The sequence below is a fragment of the Staurois parvus genome, unplaced genomic scaffold (genome assembly GCF_062004578.1).
Source record: "Staurois parvus isolate SC_StPar_1 unplaced genomic scaffold, SC_StPar_1.0 ptg000293l, whole genome shotgun sequence".
Lineage (NCBI taxonomy): Eukaryota > Metazoa > Chordata > Amphibia > Anura > Ranidae > Staurois > Staurois parvus.
In genome coordinates, this window is record NW_028318089.1 from 3,498,723 (window position 1) to 3,522,653 (window position 23,931).

Genomic DNA, 23,931 nt, shown 5'->3' on the forward strand with positions numbered 1-23,931 from the left:
AAGTGGACCTTAAGGTACAACTTTACTTTACATAGATTCTTAAACCAGCAATAGAAGTCTTGAATCTCAGCAGGAACCAGCCGAGACTCAAACCATGTATGGGCAGGCTGAGTACCCACATTGATCGATCTATTTTACATTATTGATAGCGGCTCTTATACCCGCTTGCAATAATCACTGTCTTCTCCCAGCGGAGATTGCTTCCCTCCTCCTCTCCCCTCCTCCATCCCGCTTGGGGAACACAATGGCACAGTGGGAAGAATTCCCCTGTCAACACTGTCTGTGTTGATGGGGGAATCCAATTTCTTTCCTGCAACTATGGAAATTTGTGCTGTCTATAGCCTGCCTTACTTAGTTGCCCCCTGGTCCCTGACTGTCGCCTACTTGATCTTTTACTAATTTTCACTGTGTGGCCCAGCTCTGAGTCGCACAGTTTTTCCTCTAAGAATGGTGATTTTTACTGCACATGTGCCCCATTCATTTCAATGTAAAATCCATACTCATGGTGGCTTCTAGCAACTTCTCCATAGGAATTAACGGAGTTGTGGCACGCATGCGCAATACAAATCAGCCATGTTTACAAGAAAAATTGTCCAACTTGGAGCCGGGCCACGCATTGGAGATCGCTTAATTAGAGATGAAGATAAGTGCAGTATAAGACCAGGTGGGTAGTATTCATGGGGGTGGGGGCAACTAAGTAGAGGTTTTTTAGAAGTCTAAAAGTCATATTGCACAGTCCTATAGTTGGCACACAACACAGGGCAATTCTGGTGTGAGATGTGTAATAGCCTATTCCAACCAACCTAAATTAATCTCTTGACTGCTGTAAACCAAAATCTGATTGCTGTGGATTAGTCTCCCTTGCACATTACTTGTATTGATTGTACATGATCATTGCTTTTTTATGTTTTAAAAAAATATCTGTTATGTCTGTATATTCTGAAAAGCTAACATGCATCACTGCCTATCTTGTGTGTCACTGGAAGTGTGTGTCTTGCAGTTTTCAGCCAGGGAGTCTAATGGAGAAGATTCAAGCAATTGCTCAGAATGTTTCTGACATTGCAGTCAAAGTGGATCAGATCCTGAGGAACAGTCTCCTAAGAGGAAAAGGTGAGAGTGAGTACTGCTAGATAAATTGATTAAAGTCATGGGGTTGATTTACTAAAGGAGTAGTGATTTACACTTGGCAAGGTGCCTGCTCACTCAGCAAAATGACATCTTGTTTGGTTTAGTGTTTAAAGTAAACTTGTATTCACTCCAATACTTCAGTCACTTAGAAGGCAGATTGTTTTGTTTGTTTTTTTTAATTTGTGTGCACGTGATTGGTAAACATAGCATCACTAATTTACAAAATTAAATAATTAATTTACAACTAAATCCTAACTAGCATTACAAGCAACTAATTTTATTTGCCAACAACAGTCATGGGCTATGCATGGCTCTTCAGCTCTTTGTTTCACATCATAGCAGTGCACAATAGAGAAGTCGGAGGCTGTGCAATAGATTAGGCACACCTACCTGCCAGCACACCGCCAACCAGCAATCCATAGGCTTTAGACAATTCTCTTTCTGCAGGAGTGATGAGCTTGGGTTTGGCCTTGGGCTTCCAATACCAAGTTTGTCAGAACCCAGAAGTTGGATATCTTTGCTGGGCTAATGAGCTGTGGTTGGGAGATAGATGTGCACAAAGAAGCAGGGATGCTTGTGATGTCATTGACCTAATATGGATGCATGGCCATTATTAGCTCAATGTCACAGTCCCAGTATGAACACATGACCTTATTAGTGTCATTAATTAATTAAAGTCATTGACCTAATATGGGCACATGGCTGTATCAGGTCAATATCATTGACCTAATATGGCTGCAGGGCCATATTGGGTCAATGCTATTGACCCAGTATTGGCCCATGGTCATATTCGGTCAATGTCATTGACCTAATATGGGCACATGGCCATATTGAGTCAATGTCATTGACCCAGTATTGGCCCATGACCATATTAGGTCAATGTCATTGATCTAATATGGCTACATGGCAATATTAGATCAAAGTCATTGACCTAATATGGGCACATGGCCATATTGGATCAATGCTATTGAGCCAGTTAAGGCCCATGGTCATATTTGGTCAATGTCATTGACCTAATATGGCTACAGGGCAATATTAGGTCAAAGTCATTGACCTAATATGGGCACATGGCCATAATGGGTTAATGTCATTTACCCAGCATTGGCCCATGGCCATAATAGGTCAATATCATTGACATAATATGGTCACATGGCAATATTAAGTCAAAGTCAGTGTCTTTAACCTAATATAGACCAAGGCTATTTTGGGTCAATGTTGGTGACCTAATATTGTCACATGGCCATATTAGCTCTATAATGTCATGGGCACCCGCAACCTGCAGCTGCACATATATTAAGGGGTTCTCCAGAGCTCCCATCCACAATTGCTCAGCAGTGACAGCTAAGTTCCTGCTTCACAATGGACCTGGTCTGGACCAAATGGAAGCTCATCCCTACTGCAGAGGCACAGGCTTTGTCAATGTTGTTGACCTAGGACAGGAACACTGAAAAAATGCAGAACTAAAAGCTTGCAGAGAGAAAACAACTCCCTCAACATTATCAACAAAGAGTAGATCACCAGGATTTTAATTTAATTTTTGGTTTACATACACATTCATGTTAATTATGCCAATTTAACTTTATCTTCTCCATTACTAAAATACAGTAATATCCTTACAAAACCAAGTTTCTAGTTTGTGGACATTTCTATTTGTAAGATAATGTATTAATAGAGTTGAAGTACTAATTGCAAGGGTAGTTTAGATACACCTTTGTCCTAACAGCAGCAAATAGATTTCACGCCTATATAGTTGACCAGGCATGGGGTAAAGGTGAAGCCACGCTGGGCCTTTATGATATTCTGTTCATTGTTTGTTCTAGACCTCTGTTCCCCTCTTGTTCTGACAATCCTTTTGAGTGTAGACAGTTGGGAATTGCTCCGACATGATGACTCACACTGGCTGAATTCTACTTTATGACCTCTAGAACTTAGCTGCAGCTGATATCAGAGCTCTGGTGGCCAAGGATAACATAAGCTACGAGCAGCTGCTCCAAGCTAAGTGGCTCATTATATTGGCAATTTCTATTGAATAAATAGGTTTTATGAGTAATCTGTTAGTTTTATGTGTAGGTTCAGTGGGGGGATTATAGCATATGTCTTGGAGTGTAATGACATTGCTATAACATGTGTTGAGCTAGTAAATATTTGTTTTTAGTGCTTGAAGGTCAGAGGGATCTTTGTGACATCCCAAGAGACCCTAGGTACCCAGACTGCTCTGGAAAAGTGGAGGTATGTTTATTTTTTTTTTCTTTACTTCTTTTTCTGGTTTAGTAATATGCCATGAAATCACTAAGGAGCCCAATCACACATGTGCATTATTGAGCGTATAAAGTGTTTGTGCGTTATGAATGCATGCTTCTGCAAACTGAACTGCGTTGTTACAACCAGGAGCGGACTGACAGCTCATGGGGCCCCCGGGCAATAGGGGATCATGGGGCCCCTGTGTCCTTGCCCAAACTCAAAAAAGCCTATGAAAAAGGTACCAGGGGCATCTCATGGGGCCCCCTACTGACCCTGGGCCCTCGGGCAGTGCCTGAGCTTCCAAATGGTCAGTCCGCCCCTGATTACAACGCCTTGTAGTGTTTGCTTTTTTTTTAACTTGTATGTGATTCTTATGTGCTGCATAAAAATGCAACATGTCCTGCTTTGATCCTGCTACCACCTACGCAGTGCATTGGTGTAAACTGAAGCCACAGGACATAAGGAAAACTGCCTTGTTCTTGCATTGTGCAATGCAACCCAACTCTGTTGGTGTGAATGAGCCCTTAACTAAAGTAAACAGTAAAACATGAATATATATAAAACATGTTTAAAAGCACAAAGACTTGGAATTCTCTTCAGCCACTCTTATGATTCACATGTTATGTAACATTAGCATGATTGTATAACCTCCCAGTCACATTACACATACCAATTATTAAAAAAATATTTTTAATGATATTTTCATTATTGTATAATTGACCTCAGGGTAGGGCCAACAAAAAAGCAGCAGAGGTGTCCACTTTAGGTACTGCAGTGAGAGGGGTGCAGCTGGGAACAAGGAACATCTTTCCTGAATCTTGGTTGTTATTATGACAGCATGGCCATGGTATGTACATCAAAGGTGCTGAAAGTGGTCCTGTATGAATTAGGTCTGCCAACGTGGTTTGCAGGCTTTATTCATAAATGCATTGTTTGCATATTGCCTTTATTGTCTATAAATAAACTATTTTGTTTTTGCAGTGCAGCATTACAAAATACCCCCTAGTTCATTTGTGCAAAAAAAACTTCACCACGCTTTGTAGCTGAACTTTAGCTTTAATGCCTATATAAAAGGGACAATTTGCACTTGCGATGAATGATTAACTACCTTAGTTCCCAAATGCAAAAACAAATTATCATGTATAATGCTGCTGAGAAGCTGGCTTTATTTTACCGTGATCATTATGGCTTTAAGCTGAATTCCAGGAATCCAGCGACTTTGTAAAAAGTGATGGCACTATGAGTTAAGTCCAAGTTGGTGCGTGCCACTTTGTTGACTTATCTCTGTTATTTATAGTATATCCGGCATACCCCGAGACACTCGGGGCTGTAGCAGAGGATCAAAGAACAAATAGCAGCTACACCCACCCCTCCCCTCTACTGCCCATTCACAGAAGCCTTTGTGTGAATGAGGTCATATAATACAAAGGCTTCTGTGATGGCCAGGTGGGAAGAGGCAGGCATAGCAGATACAGGGACTCTAATTTTGAAGATGCTGAGACCAGAAGGATCAGCATTGGGCTTCTGGAACTACAGTGATAGCTGTCTTCTGGGAGTGTAATACAATTGTCAGATGTAAATAACAGAGATAAGTGCAGGAGATGTCATGCACCTCCTTGGACTTAAATTGTAGCGTGCCTTCACTTTTCGAAAGGAGCTGAATTACTGGAGTTCAACTTCAACAAACCAACCACACTTATTACCAACCCAATTGTTTTTCATAGATCTAAAAGGTAGCAAAGAGAACCTGCCATTTCTGTGTTGTCTTGGCCAATGTACTTACAAACACCCAAGCATACTTTATCTCAGCTCCTCTGGGAGGGGTACACTTTGGCATCATTGCCACGGGTGTCAGAGGATCTTGTCCTGGCACTGACTTGGCTTAAAGATTATATTATCCTAGAATTTAATGGCCTTATATAACTACAATTTTGATAATATCTATGTTTCAGTGGATGCGATCTCGCTGGACATCAGACCCGTGTTATGCATTCTATGGAGTGGATGGGACAGAGTGCTCCTTCCTAATGTATCTTAGTGAGGTGGAATGGTTCTGCCCAGTGCTGCCCTGGAGGAATCAGTCTCTTAGTTCCTTTTCCAAACCCCATCCTAAAAAGCAGGTATGTTATTAGACTGTTCGTCAAAAACGTCTTGGAAAAAACTCCATTGTAAGCCCAACTAAACATAATGTATTAAATGTTTCTACATACTTTTATGAAGTCTGCCATGGATTCCTTGTTCTTTTCCTCCAGTACGTTTGTTACCTGTTACCTGGCGATTCTGCCAGCAACCTCAGCTTCCTGAATCTTCATGACATTGAAAACTAGAGGGCGCTTCCTGGTTTATCATTTTCATTACGTCCAGGTCTTTCCCTGTGTAAGATGCTGTACCAACATACAACGTTTTGCGGGGCCGTGGATAAAGGGGTACCGCCAGTCCCCCTGTGTGGGTCCCAGGCAGCTGGGTGAATCAGATGTGGGCAGGGAGGGTGATCAGCATGGTGGGGAGGGGGGTAATTACTGGAACTAATCCTCTGTATGGCTCTCTCTGCAGCAGCTGAAAGCTGGCTTCTTCTCCTTTTTGCCCCCTCTGGATTTCAGCTGCTGCAGAGAGAGCCAAACAGGGGACCGGTTCCAGTAATTACCCCCTTTGCAGCACCCATCAACCCACCCGCACAGCGCTGCTGGCTTCCCTCTTCTCCTTCCTACTGGCATCTGCAAGCACATGATAGGACTCTTTAGGATGGAAAGTGGGGGAAAGGTTTGGTAAATATGTCACATTTACCAGCACCTTCCTTTCCTGAATAAACACAATGAGTGATTGGTACCAATTACTCACTGCATTCATTCTTAATTAAAGCACAGTAAGCTGTATTTTTTTTTTGTGGGGAGGGGCTGTCAAATTGGCTGTATGGGGCCCCGTAGGTTCTAACAGCAGCCTCGGCGTTCTGTACACTATACTGGTCACATGATCATGAATAAAACAGACAAACCTTCAAAAAAAGGAAAATGCTTTAGGCTTAGAGCATTTTTTCAGTTTTAGTGTATTAGTAATGTTGATGTGTAGTTGTGTTGTATTGTTGAATACCATGGCAGGACATTACACATACTTAACTCCCACATAACAAATGTGCAATGGAAAGTTAAAGCATATCTAAACCCAAAAACAAAATGTAATATTTTGCAACTTACCACTTCTTAAATGTGGTGGCTGCATTTGTTTTTTTTTTGTTTTTTTTAGGCATTTCTCGCATGGTTTCCTCACACAGAAATGCACTGCCATTTAGTAGACACACAGAGGTGCCATTAATTAATATTGGCACCCCCATGCATCTGCAAACGTGCGTGTTTTCGCACATGCCAAACCACATGGTGATGCAGCACCATGATGTTCAGTGCGACACATTTTTTGGAAAAGAGACATGTTTTCAGCATTTCTCACATGTAGGGAATTTTATAAATCAGAACAGCAGCTAACACTTTTTAAGCAGTTACAGCAACAGTTTTTCTTTTCCTTTGGAATAAAGGTTTTACACAAGTCTTGGTTCCCATCTATGCATGATATTTGTAGGACAGCCCTTTCATTTCGATGGGCTTCCCTACTCACAAGAAAAGTAGTGAAAAAAGTCCCTAAATCTTTTTTAAAATTGAGCCACGCAAAACCATGAAAAACGTGCGCAGTTGCCAGTGTGTGGGGTCAGTGGCGTCCCTAGGCAAGTGTGGGGGGTGTGTGGCACAGGGTGACACCTATCACACGGGGTGACACCAGACCCGCTCCACGAAAAGGTACGTTTTAAAGCAAGCCGACGATCCCCGCGGGATGGATCAGATCTATGGATTGAGCATAATGGATCGGAGTCCGATCCATTATGCTCCCCAATCCGCAGATCCGATCCATCTTGCGGAGATTGTCGGCTTGCTTTAAAACTTACCTTTTCGTGGAGAGATCAGTTAACCCCGTATAGGTTGCAAGCCGACGATCCCCACAGGATGGATCAGATTTGCGGATTGGGGAGCATAATGGATCAAAGTCTGATCCATTATGCTCAATTCGTAGATCTGATCCATCCTGCGGGGTTCGTTGGAGGGGTGACACCAAGTGTTATCATATCGGGTGACACCAACCCTAGGGATGCCCCTGCGTGGGGTGTGTCTGCTAATGTGCAACATGTTTCTCTGTGTCGGGAGAGCACATGATTTTCCATGCGTTCCCAACACGCAGAGATGTGAACCCAGGCTGAATTATTATTATTATTATACAGTATTTATATAGAGCTAAAAGGTTTGCTCAGCTCTGTACATTATAGTGGGGGACAGTACATGAGACAATACAGTAACAAAACAGAACACGAGGGATTCAAGGGTCCTTTCGAGCTTACAATCTAGGAGGGAGGGGATAGTGGTACAGGAGGAAGTGGCTGTGGGAGATGGAGTGGTGGGCGGAGAGGAGGAGATCAGCTGTTAGGTGAGGGCGGGGTAGGCTTCCCTGAAGAGATGGGTTTTCAGGGTGCGCCTAAAGGTGAGGAGGGTAGGTGACAGTCTGATGGATTGGGGTAGTGAGTTCCAGAGGATGGGGGAAGTCCTGGAGAAGTCCTGCAGTTGGGCGTGGGAGGTGGAGACCAGGGAGCTAGAAAGTAGGAGGTCTTGTGAGGAGTGAAGATTACGGGTAGGGTGGTATTTGGGTATCAGGTCGGTGAGGTAGTTTGGGGCAGCATTATGAATGGCTTTGTAGGTCAATGTTAGTAGTTTGAATTTAATGCGTTGGGCAATCGGGAGCCAGTGGAGATGTTGCAGAGGTGGAGCCTGCATGAGTTTGCCAACGATTGGACATGGGGTTGGAAGGACAGGATTGAGTCTAGAGTGACACCTAGGACTTTGGCTTGTGGGGTGGGACTGATGGTGGCGTTGTTGGTCGTGATGGAGAGGGTGAGGGGGCGCAAGGGCTGGGGGGAAAATCAGGAGCTCGGTTGGAAAGGTTCAGTTTGAGGAAATGGAGCGACATCCAGTCTGATATGTCGTTCTGTAGGTGGGTGATACGGGCGGAGACTGAAGGGGTGAGTTGAGGGGAGGAGAGGTAAAATTGCGTGTCATCGGCATAGAGGTGATAGTTGAAGCCATGGGAGTATATCAGTTTGCCGAGGGAGGAGGTGTAGATGGAGAAGAGAAGGGGCCCGAGGACAGAGCCTTGGGGGACCCCAACAGAGAGGGGGAGAGAGGGGGAGGTGGTAGCGTTATAGGCAACGCTAAAGGAGCGTTGGGATAGATAGGAGGAGAGCCAGGAGAGAGTGGAGCCTCTGATGCCAAGGGAGTGTAGTTTATTAAGAAGGAGGGGATGGTCGACTGTGTCGAAGGCCGCAGAGAGGTCAAGGAGTAGGAGGACTGAGTAGTGGCCATTAGCTTTGGCGGTTAACAGGTCATTAGTGATTTTGAGTAGGGCAGTTTTGGTGGAGTGTAGGGGACAGAAGCCAGACTGTAGTGGATCGAGGAGGTTGTTGTCAGTGAGGTGGGTGCATAGGCGATTGTAGACTAAGCGCGCAAGGAGTTTGGAAGTAAATGGCAGCAGGGAGACGGGTCTAAGGTTGTTCAGGCCGGTGGGGTCCAGGGAGGGTTTTTTGAGTATGGGGGTGATCTGCGTGTGCTTTAGGGGGGAGGGGAATGCGCCAGTAGAGAGGGAGAGATTGAAGATGTGGGTGAGAGATCGTAGGATGGAGGAGGAGGGTGACCGGAGGAGTTGTGTGGGGACAGGGTCAAGGGGGCAAGTGGTGAGGTGGGCTTCTGAGAAGACCTTAGTAACCTCCTCAGTGGTAGCAAGGCTGAAGGAATGGAGTGTTGGGGAGGTTATAGTGTCCAGGACGTTAGGTGTGGTGGGGGGTAGGGCAGTTGCGAGGTCAGAGGAGAAGAGAGTTGATGGGGTTATAGTGGGAGGGAGGCTAGGTGGGGAGGTAGGTTGAGCATTGGCGATGTCCTTATGGATTGCGTCGATCTTATTTTGGAAGTGATTGGCAATCTCGTGGGCGGTAAGTGAGGTACTGGGTGGGGGTGGGGGGGGAGAGTAGGGAGTTGAAAGTGGAGAAGAGCCAGCGGGGACAGGTGGAGAGGGTGTTGATGAGGGTTACGAAGTAGGCTTGTTTGGCAGCGTGGAGGAGGTAGGTAAGGAAGGCGGATTTGTAGAGGGAGAATGCTCGAGGGGATCTGGTTTTGCGCCATAATCGCTCCAGCGCACGACTGCGTCGTTTAAGATGTTTAGTGTGGTCGTTCTGCCAGGGTTGAAGCGGTCGGGGTCTAATGCTACGTGTGGTTAGGGGTGCTAAGGAGTCTAAGGCAGCTGACAGTGAGTCGTTATACGCAGTAGTGGCCAGGTCAGGGCATGACAGTGGAAGGATACTGTCGTACAGACGGTCAGCATGAATGAATAAAAGCTGGCCATTGTAAGTACCCCTGTCAGTGATAAATAATTTGTCTCAACCCTCTAAGTGCCACTTTAGCTGGACAACTTGCTTGTTGAAGAAAGCTGAAAAATGGCTGGCTTACTGGCTGGATCACAAGTGAAAATAAAGCAGAAAAAAGTTTAAAAAAGAAAACAAATGCAGCGACCACCTCTAAGAACTGGTAAGCTGCAATATGTAAAATGATTGCTTTTGAGTTTAGTTATAATTTAAGCTTCTAGACCAATATATTTATCATCTTTAGGCAGTGTGTTAAGTATATTAAACTGTGACCATGGAAACCTTTTCATTAAGTTCTCATTAATGGCATGTCCTCAAAGGCCTCCTACAGCTTGGTAAAATAGCACATTAACTGAAACAGTTGTAACCGCCATAGTAAATGTTGCTTCTAAGCATCTAGAAATGAAAGATGTTGAAATTCATGTTATGTATTAGTATATTCTGGTAACAATGTCACATACGTTCTTCCTGGTATAAATCACTTCATCATCATTATATAATATTAGGCCTCATGCACACTGACAATTATTTTAACTCCCTTAGAAGCCAGCAGCGCTTTGGAAAAAAAAATGCTTGACACTTGTAAAAGTGCGCACCGCGTTTACCCCTGTCATGCCTTTGGGCGCAAATTTATTTATTTATTTATTTCAGGTACTTATATAGCGTTGTCAATTTACACAGCGCTCTACATATATATTGTACATTCACATCAATCCCTAATCCTCAAGGGGCGTACAATCTAAGGTCCCTAACTCACATTCATATACAAGGGCCAATTTAGACAGGATCCAATTAACCTACCAGCATGTCTTTCGAGTGTGGGAGGAAACCGGAGTACCCGGAGGAAACCCACGCAGGCACAGGGAGAACATGCAAACTCCAGGCAGGAGGTGCCGTGGCTGGGATTCGAACCAACGACCCTGGTACTGCCAGGCGGAAGTGCTAACCATTTAATTGATTTGATTAGCCAGAATAAATGGCCAGAATTGACCAAAATAATTTATTCTGGCCATTGAAATAAATTAACGCTCATCTCTAAACGCACTTAGGCTCCATGCACATGGGGTGTTTTAAAAACGTTGGTAATGTTATCTGTGTAAAGTCTCGTTAAAAACATGAGTTTTTCAGCTTTTTTTAGCGTTTTTGCATTAGCGTTTAGCTGCGTTTTCCCACGTTTTTCCGCGTTTACAATTTTTAGCATTTTGTTTAACCAAAAAAAAAATTTGGGGGTCAAAAAAGTCCTAAAACGTCGGTGTTTACTGCGTTTTACCGCATTTTGCTGCTTATTTCAGCATTAGAGTGTTTTTACAGCTAAAAAACTCCTCTAGAAACCCACTAGTCAGGGGCGGACTGACCATTCGAGCACTTGGGCACTGCCCGAGGGCCCCGGGTCAGTAGGGGACTCCATGAGATGCCCCTGGTACCTTTCATTGGCTTTTTCATAGGCTTTTTTGGGTGTGGGCAAGGACCCCATGATCCCATATTTCCCAAGAGCCCCATGAGTTGTCAGTCCTCCCCTGCCACTAGTCCTGGGTTTTTTTCCAGTCAAAAAACGTCCCTGCCAAAAAACGTTCATTACAGTCTATGTGTACATAGACACATAGGATAACATGCTGGGGGGTTTACTAGCTGTAGAAAAAAACGTCAAAAGCCAATAACAGCTACTGTAAAAATGTCCCATGTGCATGAGGGCTTAGTATAACAAGTACTTAGATGCTTTTTTCAGCCAAAACGCTCCAAAATGGCCCTGGCGGTGCATTTTTTTCTGCACCACTGGTGCCTGCTGTATTGCACAGGAATCACAGCTTCAAGAGTCTACTGAATCCAATAAATTCTTTGTAGTGCAAAAAAAAAAAACATTGCCTCTTGAAGAATCTTCTGAATCTGACACTAATGGTGATATCAAATTCCAGAACAATCTCTGTGCACAGTGGATTCTACTGCTAGCCACGGCGTCAATGCTGCGTCATGACGTAGGGACAAACGAGAGGAACCACAGCACATAGTAGGGACCAGGAAATCAACACTCCCAGATGTGTCAGATTGAAAAAATTCTTCAAATGGCAATTTCTGTGCCATACAGTGCTGATAATCGGCAAAGGCAGAAAGACAGGTAATATAAATCTTCTTTGTAGGTGGCATATATTTGACTTCTTTGATTTTAGCAACTTAGTCGTTTAGAAAAAAAAAAAAAGGGGGAATAGAGGGTGTGCTTCCCATATGGAATAAAAATATATTTGAAATATATTTTAAAAATATTCTTCCCAAATATATTGACATATATTTGAAATGCTACAATGTTGGCCATATACAATATATTTCAAAATATATTTTAATAAATAAATAAATATATATATATATATATATATATATATATATATATATATATATATATTGTATGTTGAAATGAGTTTTTATTACAAAATATATGAAAAATATATTTTAAAATGCTTTTCAAATATACTGTATGTCTTTAAAAATACAAATCTACATTTTTGGAATGCATTTACAAATATATGTAAAAATATACGTTAAAATGACTTTTTTATATGTTAAAAAAACTCTGAAGAATTTGTTTTAAAATATATTCTTCAGATTGGTTTTAACATATAAAAAAAAGTAATTTTAACATATATTTTTACATATATTTGTAAATGTATTCCAAAAATGTAGATGTGTATTTTTTGAAATGTATTTTTAAAAATATATTTCATATATTTTGTAATAAAAATGCATTTCAACATACAGTGTATATATATATATATATATATATATATATATATGTGTGTGTATATTTACTTATATTTTGAAATATATTGAATATGGCCAAAATTGTAGCATTTCAAATATATGTCAATATATTTGGAAAGAATATTTTTAACATATATTTAAAATATATTTTTCTTCCATATGGGAAGCACACCCTCTATTCCCCCCTTGTTTTTTCTAAATGACTAAGTTGCTAAAATCAAAGAAGTCAAAAATATGCCACCTACAAAGAAGATTTAATAAAAACGTATTTCAACATACAGTGTATATATATATATATTTTTTTTTTATTGAAATATATTTTGAAATATATTCAATATGGCCAAAATTGTAGCATTTCAAATACATGTCAATATATTTGGGGAGAATATTTTTAAAATATTTAAGAAATATATATTTTCAAAATATATTTCAAATATATTTTCTTCCATGTGGGGATCACCTTGTTTTCTTTATGCTCTGTAATTTGTAATCAACTTCTATTCAGTTTAATTCACAGCACAGGCTATTCACAGTGTAGCAGTAAACAAGCCCAGTTAGAACCTGGAGAAATAGCTTTATTTTTGCCACCTGTTGGCCACGAGTGGTCAATATGTGATATTCAGATATAGTATTTCATATTTACTTGCTTAAAATATTTTCAAACATTGTATTGTTTAGTGCTTACCATGATGATGAAAGACAATTATTCGCAAACTACATTCCCTTTATAACTGGGGTGCCTCCAAAGATAAGAAGAAAAAAGAAAAGAGACAGAGGCTGCGGGAGAGTTCTTTATGGTTCAGTGGTTTAGCAGATAATAAGATGGAATATAGAAAGTAAAGGTCAAATGCAATGGTGTACTCACATCTGTGAGGTTGCTGAGCTCCCTAAAGGGGGATCAGACAACCTGGAGTGAAAGCGTGCAGGGAATATGACTGTCCATGCGCAGAGAAAGGTTGCACTTGATGCTCATTTAGGTGATCCATATGAGCCTATGCTCTGTGGTCTTAGGATTCCAGTGTTTTAACAGTACAATCCCTTTAAATGGACAATGTGTGTGAACAGAATAGATGACCTAGGGACAATGATATCTATTAAAAAGTATATTAACTGGGCTGTCAAGTATCAGCTAGTTCCTTATTGTAGGAGCTCATAGACTACACAGGAAAACCTGCACCACGTTGGCATCATTGATCCTGCTAGTTCAGAATGCTAAAATTGGTTTATTTATGCAGGGTTTAGGAAAAACTTTTTTTTTTAGACATGAGCTGTTTGGAAAATCAGCACACTCGTTTGCACCAGACAGAAAATATTCAATGCATCTCTTGAGCCAGAGTTGGCATTTGACATACATAAGTTTTTACTTACAGATCATTTACTATGCACCTTTATAGAGGCAATCGCTAAGTTCTCGTTCTACGAATGCTAGTTGCCTAACTGTAATGATGACCCTCTTTCAATACTTTGATTCACTAACCTAAAACAAGTACGTCAATAAGGACTGCTGATTATACTCAGACTTTTCTCATCTGCATACCTATTAATGTTGGAGGGTCAGCATGATAGCCAGGCGTTTTCATAAGTAAACAATGAAAGCTCTAATATTTATCCTAAGACTTTGGTCTACTCTTTAAACCACTTCAAGCCGGGAAACTTTTACCCCCTTGCTGTCCAGGTCAATTTTCAGCTTTCAGCGCTGTCACACTTTGAATGACAATTGCGCGGTCATGCAAAACTGTACCCATATGAATTTTTTCGCATTTGTTTGTGACAGATAAAACTTTATTTTGGTGGTTTTGATTCACCACTGGGATTTTTATTTTATTTTTTGCTATATAAATGAAAAAGTCCAAATTTTTTAAAAAAAAGGGTCTTTCTTATAAAATTTTGCAAATAAATATTTTTTCTTCATAAATCTTGGCCAAAATGTATTCAGCTATCTTTTTAGTAAGAAAAAAAACCCAAATTAGTTTATTACCAAAACTTATAATTTTTCTAATTTTTTTTTTACATTTTTATTTTATTTTTTTTATATTATTATTTATGGGTTTTTTTTAACATACTGTCACCCTAGCAGTACATAGTGACACTGACTACTTGTGGGGGGTGATGATTTTTTTTTTTTTTACACTGATTGCTTTTACACCCATAAAGGCTGTAAAAGCAATAATTTTTCCTTCTCTCTGACTGCATTCTTGCAGCCATTGAGAAATACTGTGAGAGCTGTGATTGGTCACAGCTTGTCACATGGTACAAGGCTGTTGTGAATTCACAGATTTTACACGTAGTAAGCAATGATGTCAGAAGTGACATCTTGTTTACTACTATTCATGTGATCACTGATTGGCCAATCAGTGATCACATGATCGGGACCTCACACAAAGGTCCCGTACAGCGATTGGTGTGCCGCGCGCTCCCAGGGAGCACACACAGGCTGAAAATGCGGGCGCCATTTATGAACCCGCTCCTGCACTGCTCCTATCCGACACTTTATATACATGGGCCGAACAGAAGTGGTTAAAATCCAGCTCTCCTCCCAAGAGGACCCCATTCCCCTTTGAAGCTCCTGACAGCAGATTTTTTAAATCACCTTGTTCTGGTGACTTTAGCTGTTGATGTGATGTACTTGGTCCTCTTCCCCCTCAATCATCTCCCACCAATTTGCAGTCCTGGGCAGAGACGTCATGAGTTTGAGGTCCACTTTCTCTAAAAAAAAACCAAAAAAAAACCATAGCCGTAGTTTAATGTTTTTAAGAGTGACCCTTCTGTTTTGGCCCCCAGGTCTGTCAAAAAAATCACACTTTGGTTCCATACGACATATGACTTATGACATATTATGACATATGACTTCAGTCCATACAACCTGGGGATGTTCTTTACACTCCAGGGGGTCTGAACAAAGCACATTCATCTATAGTGTGTTTTTGCCTCTATTCAAAGCACTGAGGGCGATTTCCCTCTGCTTCCTCCTTCCTCTGCTACTAGCATTAGTCACTTCTGAGATAAATTGAAATAAACAGGTAATGGAAAGGAGAGCTGCAGCACATAGTCTGTGGTTCATATCCTTAGGTCTGCATGTTCTCTATGTAGTATGTGAAGGGGGGTGTGTCCCTTCCCTCCAATAAGGGCTCAGAGCTTTCCTGACTGGGATCTGCACTGAGACTTGAGATCCCTGTTCCCTGATGCTAGAGCTGAGAAAAAATCCTTTGAACTGTATGTTTTTAGAATAGTCTGTGTATCACCTGTGGCCATTCACTTCACTGGGTATATGTGAGGGTTTATAACCACTTTAACTCTTCTTGTTGAATGTTCTTAAGGTTTTTTTTGTTCTCAGGATCAAATGTTAGGGTAACTGATGTCTCACACATATTACAAACATTACATGGATTATTTGCGACTTTCATGCAAACGCTAAAACATTTGCAAAGCAAATTAATTTAAAGAATAAAGTTTTATTAGGGTTTTTCAAACTTCTGAGCATACATCACGGTAAGTACACATATAAAAGGCAACTCAGAAGGTACAAAATGTCAGTAGAGTGTGGAATTGATATAGTTCACCTGGAGGGAATTATACATTAAATGCTTTTCTTGCAAGTGTAGACAGGATCATTTTCTGACTAGGTCTTTTTATTTTGAATATATTATTTTACACTGAGCTGTTGGCAATAAAGATGAGAGCAGACTGCTGGAACAGTTTGATTTCCCGCATATGATGAGACAGTTGTATATTGTAGACGGATGTACACTACCCATATTTTAAATCCTTTGGTCTGAAGGCAGCAAGCAGTCATGACCTATAAAGTACTATGAATAAAACATCACTTTAACCCCTTGCCCTCGAGTGACTACAATGTAAACGCCACTTAATAAGTGTACAAAATGCCACCACCAGTGTAGTGCACTACAGCATTTATTATGGATCTGTCCCCAATTGATGGCCTTCTGGCGTTGTTTGGTTTTAGGTCACTACACCCTGGTCATTCTAAAGATCCTACTCCACATTTAGCCCTTTTTTATTTTCTTCCTCTCGCTAGCCCTGATTCAGCCTCTGCCCCCACCAGGTTAGAGCTCCTTTGTATTCTGGCAGCCAAGAAATGCATCTAAGGAAATTGGCTCCTCCCTGCCCAGATGACCTTTACAGACCGAATGCAAGTATTACACAATTTAATGATTATAGACAAAAAGTAAGCCTCCACACACTAAAAAACCCAAGCACAAAGATTCATCTCTGTATCGACTCCTTTTCTAACACATATCCTCTCCTCGTACCAAATGGCAAAGTCTTCAAAGACTCCTCAACCCTTTTAGCTTTCCCTATGCCATTGCTCTAACTATTTTCAACTCTATTTGACTGCATAACTTTTGTGCACCTCTCAGTGTTTGTCACTTGTTCCTTTTTCTTAGGCTGCTTTTCGCACAGAGCTCTCATCTCTTCTGGATCTAATGGGAACTGGAAAGGAGTCTCTTATTTTCATGAAGAAGAGGCTGAGGAGGTTGGAGGCTCAGTGGCTGTTGGCTGCTCGGAGGTTGGAGGCCAAGATTCAGAGTACACCTAATGAGCAGAAACAGGTCTCAAGACCTCTCATTTTAGTTTATCTTGCTATAGTTGTGTTAGTTGTTAATTATCTACCTGTTTTGAAGTCTACAACTAACTAAAGATTTTCCATATCTCTCCAGATCCTGGTTCACATTGGTTTTCTGACAGAGGAGTCTGGTGATGTGTTCAGTCCTAGGGTGCTGAAAGGTGGACCCCTGGGTGAGATGGTGCAGTGGGCAGATATCCTTGCAGCTCTGTATGTGTTGGGTCACAGTCTAAAAATAACAGTGTCTGTGAAAGAGCTCCAGAGGTGAGGATAGTGACAGTGCTGTTGACTTTGCTACATGATGATGTTATAGAGGATTACTAGAGCCTGTACTACCCAATATGTTCCTCTGTAGTAACAATGGTCATGGAGCCATTCATACTCACCTGTGTCTTAGTGATAACATTTAGAATGGATGACTGTTAGGTTGCCTACAGACTATAGGTGGTGGTGCATGCATGCCCTCCAAGTAAACGTCCTGTTGAAAACGTGCAAATTGTACATGTGCATGTGTGGCCAATGTTGGAGATTTGGAGAAATGCTTAGCACCAGCCTCACCATCTCAAGGGAAAACAATCATGACTGATCAGAAAAACTGATCCTAACCAGCCACTTTAACTCCCAAAAGTACCTAGCCAGGCTTGGTAAGAAGCTGTTGGAAAGGGTCTTTGAACATATAAACTTTCCCCATTCTAAGTAAAAAAAATGGTTTAATTGGGAAACATTCTTTAATGTCTGAAGGTACAAACAAGAAAGAAATGAAAGTGATGCTATGTTGTTCACCAGATTTGGGGGATTGTTACCTAAGTATAGAGGAAAAGTTGTCATATTAGAAATTCTAGGGAACTGTCTTTATTGACTGACAAAAAATACGTGTTGGGACCTTAAGGTATTTTCGTATTGCTGGTGTTGTTCCTCTCAGTTTACTGTTACATATGTTATTCTCAAAATCACCCAGCAGTGTGTAGTCTTTATTACTTACAACTGGACATTCTAAAATTGATAGTTGGGCCCCATTTAGGGCCTTGTTTCAAGATTTTTAATCTATAATCTAGAGCTACATTATGGGTAGGATAAAGAGCCAGTCTTTGATGAGCAGAACATTCAATAGGAAATGGGGCAGTTCACAAAACAGAGTCTCTAGAGTACACCAAATTTTCAGTGTTTTCAATTGTTTAAACCGTTGCTGTGTGTATAGTAGATTTAGGGGTCATGCTCTGCTAATGGAACAATCCTATGTTTCTCAGTTTTTTAGGTGTCCCCCCTGGAAGAGGGAATTGCCCGCTAACAGAACCATTAAATTTTGATCTTATCTACACGGACTATCATGGCATGCAACAAATGAAGCAGCACATGGGCCTGTCATTCAGGAAGTACAGGTGAGAGGAAGATGTAATTGGTAAACACCAAGACAGATTTAAAAATACTCCCAGACTGTGTCAGAGACTGTTCCTGTTGACCTATGACTTCTTGCTCACCTCTAATGGACACACCTGACTTCACTGCAGCCACCCTTAGCTCCCTTCAATCAATGCTAAAGATTTTTCCACTTTACTATAAGGCCCCTTTCACACGGGCATTCCATTTGTCCGTTTTTCATCCGTCCATTGATGGATGAAGAATGAACATCAATACATCTCTATGGATAAATGAATATAAATGGATGGTCATCCGTTTACAGCCACATCTGCCAACATCTGTTTTTGGAAGAGCAAAGCCCTTAAAAAACATAACGGACAAAAAAACAGATGTAAAGGGACAAACGGACCATTTCTGCATTGGTAGTGGATGTAAAAAACTGATGGAAAAACGAATGGAAAACTGATGTGGAAATTGATTTAAACTGATGAAAAACACATCCATTTTTTCTTTGAAAAAACATGACTGAACTGATGAAAAAAACGGAATGCCCATGTGAAAGGGGCCTAAAAGTGAATTAACTGGAGACCTCTTTGTGTAAAACAACAAAGATTCAGGAGCCTGTTGCTCCTCATTTTTACAAGTTGTTGAGGTTTCTCTTGTTTTACCTGTACCATATCATGAAATCAGTATAATGGCTTGTCATTTAGATGGTTGTATATTACCAATGAATACTTTAATATAGAAAAAAGTACTTAAAAAATAGAATATTAGTTTCTCTGTTACTTATTATGGAAGGCGGGGACCCTTCAGTGTGGCTCAATGGACAAGTCTAAACCAGAAGTCTACTATTGATATAAAGTGGAAAACTCTTTTAATAAAATATCCCTGCCCTCTAGTCCACACCGACATTTGGCCCCTTACAGTGAGGGTCCACACCATGAACACCCCCCTCCTGCAGGTGCCGTCTGCGCGTGGTGGACACATTTGGGACAGAACCAGCGTACAACCACGAAGAGTATGCCACGCTCCATGGCTACCGCACAAACTGGGGCTACTGGAATCTACATCCCAAACAGTTCATGACAATGTTCCGTGAGTTTGGGAATAGAGTTATGGGGGGGTGAATTGAACCCATTTGACATCCAAGCATGCAACATGGCAAACATGTTTTTCAGTTTGTTGATTTGCAAAGGTAGCTTGATGTTTACATTATTGGTTTGCGTTGCATCCTTTATTATATGTACGTTTTGTATAAAGCACATTTTCAAGGTGTTATTCCCTAAACTGTGTGATAGGCAATAGTATTTCCCTTTAATTATGTAATTAAAATAGTGTCACCTACTGGAGAAGAATGGTTGTCATGGTCAGGGGTTAGGCTCAGAGACCAGTAGCTATAGCCACAGAGAGGCTCCCACCGACCAGTAGAATAAGTGTACAAGTAGGTCACCCTGGCGGATGACAGGGGCTCACCCTAGGTGTGAGGTCTAAGCAATAACCAGTGTTCACCAAAGCTCCTGAAGGTGGAGATGGGTTTTGCTGTGTGTTTGTACCAGGTTGCAGTCCACAGATCACCCCACCAGGAGGTGACCAAGCCAGGGTCCAGTAGCAGATATAGCAAGTTGAGATCAAGCTGAAGCATAGTCAGTAAACAAGCCAAAGGTCAGTAACACATGATAGCAGTTTGCGATCAAGCAGAAGCATAGTCAAGGAACAAGCCAACGGTCGATAATGAATGGTAGTGGAAATAAGGACAGCTGCAGGTATAAAAAGGAGCAAGATATCAGCTGCAGAGAGCACAATAATCAGGAAACAAGAAGTGCAGAGACATGGCTTAAATTAGGAAGTTCATGGAAGCAGCAAAGAGTTCAAAGTTCAGCAGGAACAAGAGTCAAGGCAAGATTGTCCTCAGAGATCAGACAGGGAATTGTCCAGTATCTTAGGTGGTAAGCAAGAATAGCTACAGCCAGACATCACAGAGGTCACTGGTTCAGCTCTGGACCCTGACAATGGTGTATGTTGCCATTGTAAACAATCAGATATCCACTCTTGGAAAATGCCTGTTTGTTGCTAGAAGGGGCAATAATAGGGCAACACCGTCCATACACTACCAGTGTAGATGAAATGGAAGGACTTACTGCAGCAGTGAACATTGGAAATATTCAGAGTTATAAAGCACTAATACAGTATACTGTTATCTTTAGTAACAGCAGCCAGTGCATATATAGTTAATTATGCATTTTTGGGAATTGCACACCAATTGTTTACTGATAACACTGATGTCATTTTCATGGCACCGGATTTAACAAATATTCATGTGATCAGACAGCACTTATACTAGGAGTATGTCCTGTGATACCCTGCTCATTGAAATGAATTAGAAGGGCAAGTCATTAGTATTGCCTATAGACTCTCTGCAGCTGATCTTTCCCCTCAAATTGACTATCCATATCTTATGTCTGTCTGTATGGAGGCAACCACTTTAGTAAAGGAAGGGTTCCTCTTTCCAATATCAGAGCTGACCTCCCTGGTAATTGGTTATCTGATGACTGGTGGGGTAATGTTCAAGAAGCAACAGACGAGGTAGAGGAAACATGTACAGAATTCCTGAAGCAGAAGCAGATAACTGCATCAAGTGCAAGTACAGGTACGAATTACTCTCCAGCAAGCAGCACAGTAGTGACATGAAATCTCACTGTGAGACTAGCAGTCAGATGGCAGTGCCTTGTGCACTGCAGATATAAAGCCATGAGGCTGTAGGCGTAGGAGTGCTTAGGCCAATCACATGCTAGAAAGTGAACTTTTTTTATACGGACTAAAGACAAAAGGTAAAATTTCAGGGTACTATTTACACAATTACCATTTCCTGTTGTTCCCTATAAGATAGGGAATTTCTGCTTCTTGAGTTCTGCTCTTTAAGCTGCCTTAAAGGAAATGTACAGTATACTGACGTTTTGATGCTGCTATTGCTGATTCCTATTTTTAAACATCCCATTTCCATGGCTGTCTTGCAGATTTAATTGCTTTAAAACTTTCCAAGTTGTTTCAGTCTGAACATTTTTGATCTGTATGATTGTTCCAGGTCAGTGATCTGGTATTGATGCTAGCAGTGGCCAGGCAACTAACATTTTCACCAAGGAGTTCAGCAATGATAGTCCCCATAGTTCTCTGAGTGTTGGTTTACTTTAAGCACACTTTAAAAACACCAGTCATGAACTGATGTGTCCGTTGTTAGCTATGGCAGCAGATATATCATGTATGGAGAGTGCTTGGCAAGGTAGATGGGGTAGTAGGTAGTAGATAAACTAACAGCTGAGGTGCAAGCATAAGGATGAAAAAACATTGGACCAATGGAGGAAGGAGAAAATAGTGAAAAGGGGACTGTATATAAAGATGTATGCAAGGAATTTCAGAATTTCACCATCATCTATGCTAGCCTTCTAATTGCCATCAACACAGCTGTATTGTTGCACTTATATCATAGCATGGCACTGCTGCTGTTACCTGTGCTTACCTATGATTTTGCATCTTCATTGTACTGTTAGGACTGCTATCCATTCATTCAGGTGCTTTTCCCTTGAGCATGGACTACATGCTGGCTACTTACTGTGGTGATGTAATTGTGCCCATGCACTATGTTTGTTGCTCGCTATCCCCCCAGTACTCCTCACGCAATGCTGCAGTGAGATATACCTCTGCTTGTGGACTATTTGTTTTGTGTCTTGTTCTGCAGCTCACACTCCAGATAATTCCTTTATGGGATTTGTGACTGATGAACTCAATGAAACTGAGCGCCAACAAGTAGCTCTCAACAAGGTCAGAAATATGGCTGTTGTATATGGAAAGGAAGCAGCTATGTGGAAGGTATGTTACATTCCTCTATTCACATCTCACAATACCTCTGAACTCTCTGGCCAGCTTTTCAGAGATTCTTCTTGCTAATTAATCTTGACAGATCTGCATTATATATGTATGTATATAGATATATATATATATATATATATATATATATATTTATTATTTATTTCAGGTACTTATATAGCGCCAGGTACTTATATAGCGCCATCAATTTACGCAGCGCTTTACATATATATTGTACATTCACATCAGTCCCTAACCCTCAAGGGGTGTACAATCTAAGGTCCCTAACTCACATTCATACATACACATACTAGGGCCAATTAACTTACCATCATCTCTTTGGAGTGTGGGAGGAAACCAGAGTACCCGGAGGAAACCCACGCAGGCACAGGGAGAACATGCAAACTCCAGGCAGGTGGTGCCGTGGTTGGGATTCAAACCGACCCGAGTACTGCCAGATGGAAGAGCCAACCACTTAGCCACTGTGCTGCTCGTATATATATATATATTGTATAAATATTGTATATATATTGGCAGTTCTGGGCCCTCCCATGGTGTGAATCAAAGTTATATCCCCGGATTCTCGACTAAGCAGGTGGAGGGGCTCCAGGGGGTTTGCTTAATTCAGAGGAAACTGGCTTTTCAGTTTCCTCATTTGTTCGTAAAGTCACTTTTGGGACCTGGAGGTTGGAAGTTTCAAAGTGATATGGGAGGGATGAAATCTACAATCCTGGGTCCATGTTTTGTGAACCACCAGCATACTAATTGTACGGGTGTGTGCAGGGCTTTAAGTAATAACCTAACTGGGGTTCTGGGCTCTACCCTGGCAGACAGAGGAGGTCTCTGCCTAGGAGTACAGATTGGAGCTGAAGCAGAAAGTGGCTGCCAAGTTTGTGGACCAAGCTGTTGAGAGAGGTCCTGAGTGGTATGCTGTCATGTCTGTAGGAGACAGACCAGGGCTTAAGGAGTAAAGCTTGAGCTATGGTGATGTATGTGTAAGCCAGGAGACTGCACATATATTTATTTGGATGGAAAGCTGAAAATCCCTGTGTGTGAAATTGACAATTTGTTTGTTTTTGAACTTCCTTTTACTAAAAATGAGTAAGAAAAGCCCTTACATTTGATGCTAGTACTTACGATAGATAGATAGATAGATAGATAGATAGATAGATAGATATAGATATAGATATAGATATACAGTGGGTATAGAAAAGAATCACCCCCCTTTAAAATAATCACATTTTGTTGCTTTGCAGCCTGAAATGAAGACAGACACAGTTTTTGTTATCATTCTACTGTATTTATTCAGTGTTATAACATCCAAGATCCAACATGTCAGAAAAAATTAACATTAATTCAAAAATTCAAAAACAGAATCACTGAGTTGGAAAAAGGATCAGCCCTTTTTGTAGGTATTATGTTGAACCATCTTTTGCTTTAATTACAGCCTTTAGTCTGTTAGGATATGTCTCTACTAACTTTGCACATCTAAACTTTGCAATATTTGCCCACTCTTCTTTGCAGAATTGCTCAAGTTCAGTTAAATTTGAGGGTGACCATT

The 23,931-nt window shown here is 41.2% G+C and overlaps 1 protein-coding gene across 1 annotated transcript in view; it reads left to right on the plus strand.

Annotated features, from left to right (window-relative positions):
* The window catches only part of MGAT5B (alpha-1,6-mannosylglycoprotein 6-beta-N-acetylglucosaminyltransferase B), a 199,742-nt gene that overhangs the window by 110,098 nt on the left and 65,713 nt on the right, over window positions 1–23,931 (plus strand). Inside the window, exons 5-12 of the mRNA XM_089682674.1 lie at window positions 1,001–1,110; window positions 3,284–3,357; window positions 5,322–5,489; window positions 16,972–17,136; window positions 17,245–17,414; window positions 18,398–18,529; window positions 19,471–19,604; window positions 22,243–22,373. Coding sequence (XP_089538800.1) covers window positions 1,001–1,110; window positions 3,284–3,357; window positions 5,322–5,489; window positions 16,972–17,136; window positions 17,245–17,414; window positions 18,398–18,529; window positions 19,471–19,604; window positions 22,243–22,373 — 1,084 coding nt within the window. The remainder of the gene's footprint in view (window positions 1–1,000; window positions 1,111–3,283; window positions 3,358–5,321; window positions 5,490–16,971; window positions 17,137–17,244; window positions 17,415–18,397; window positions 18,530–19,470; window positions 19,605–22,242; window positions 22,374–23,931) is intronic.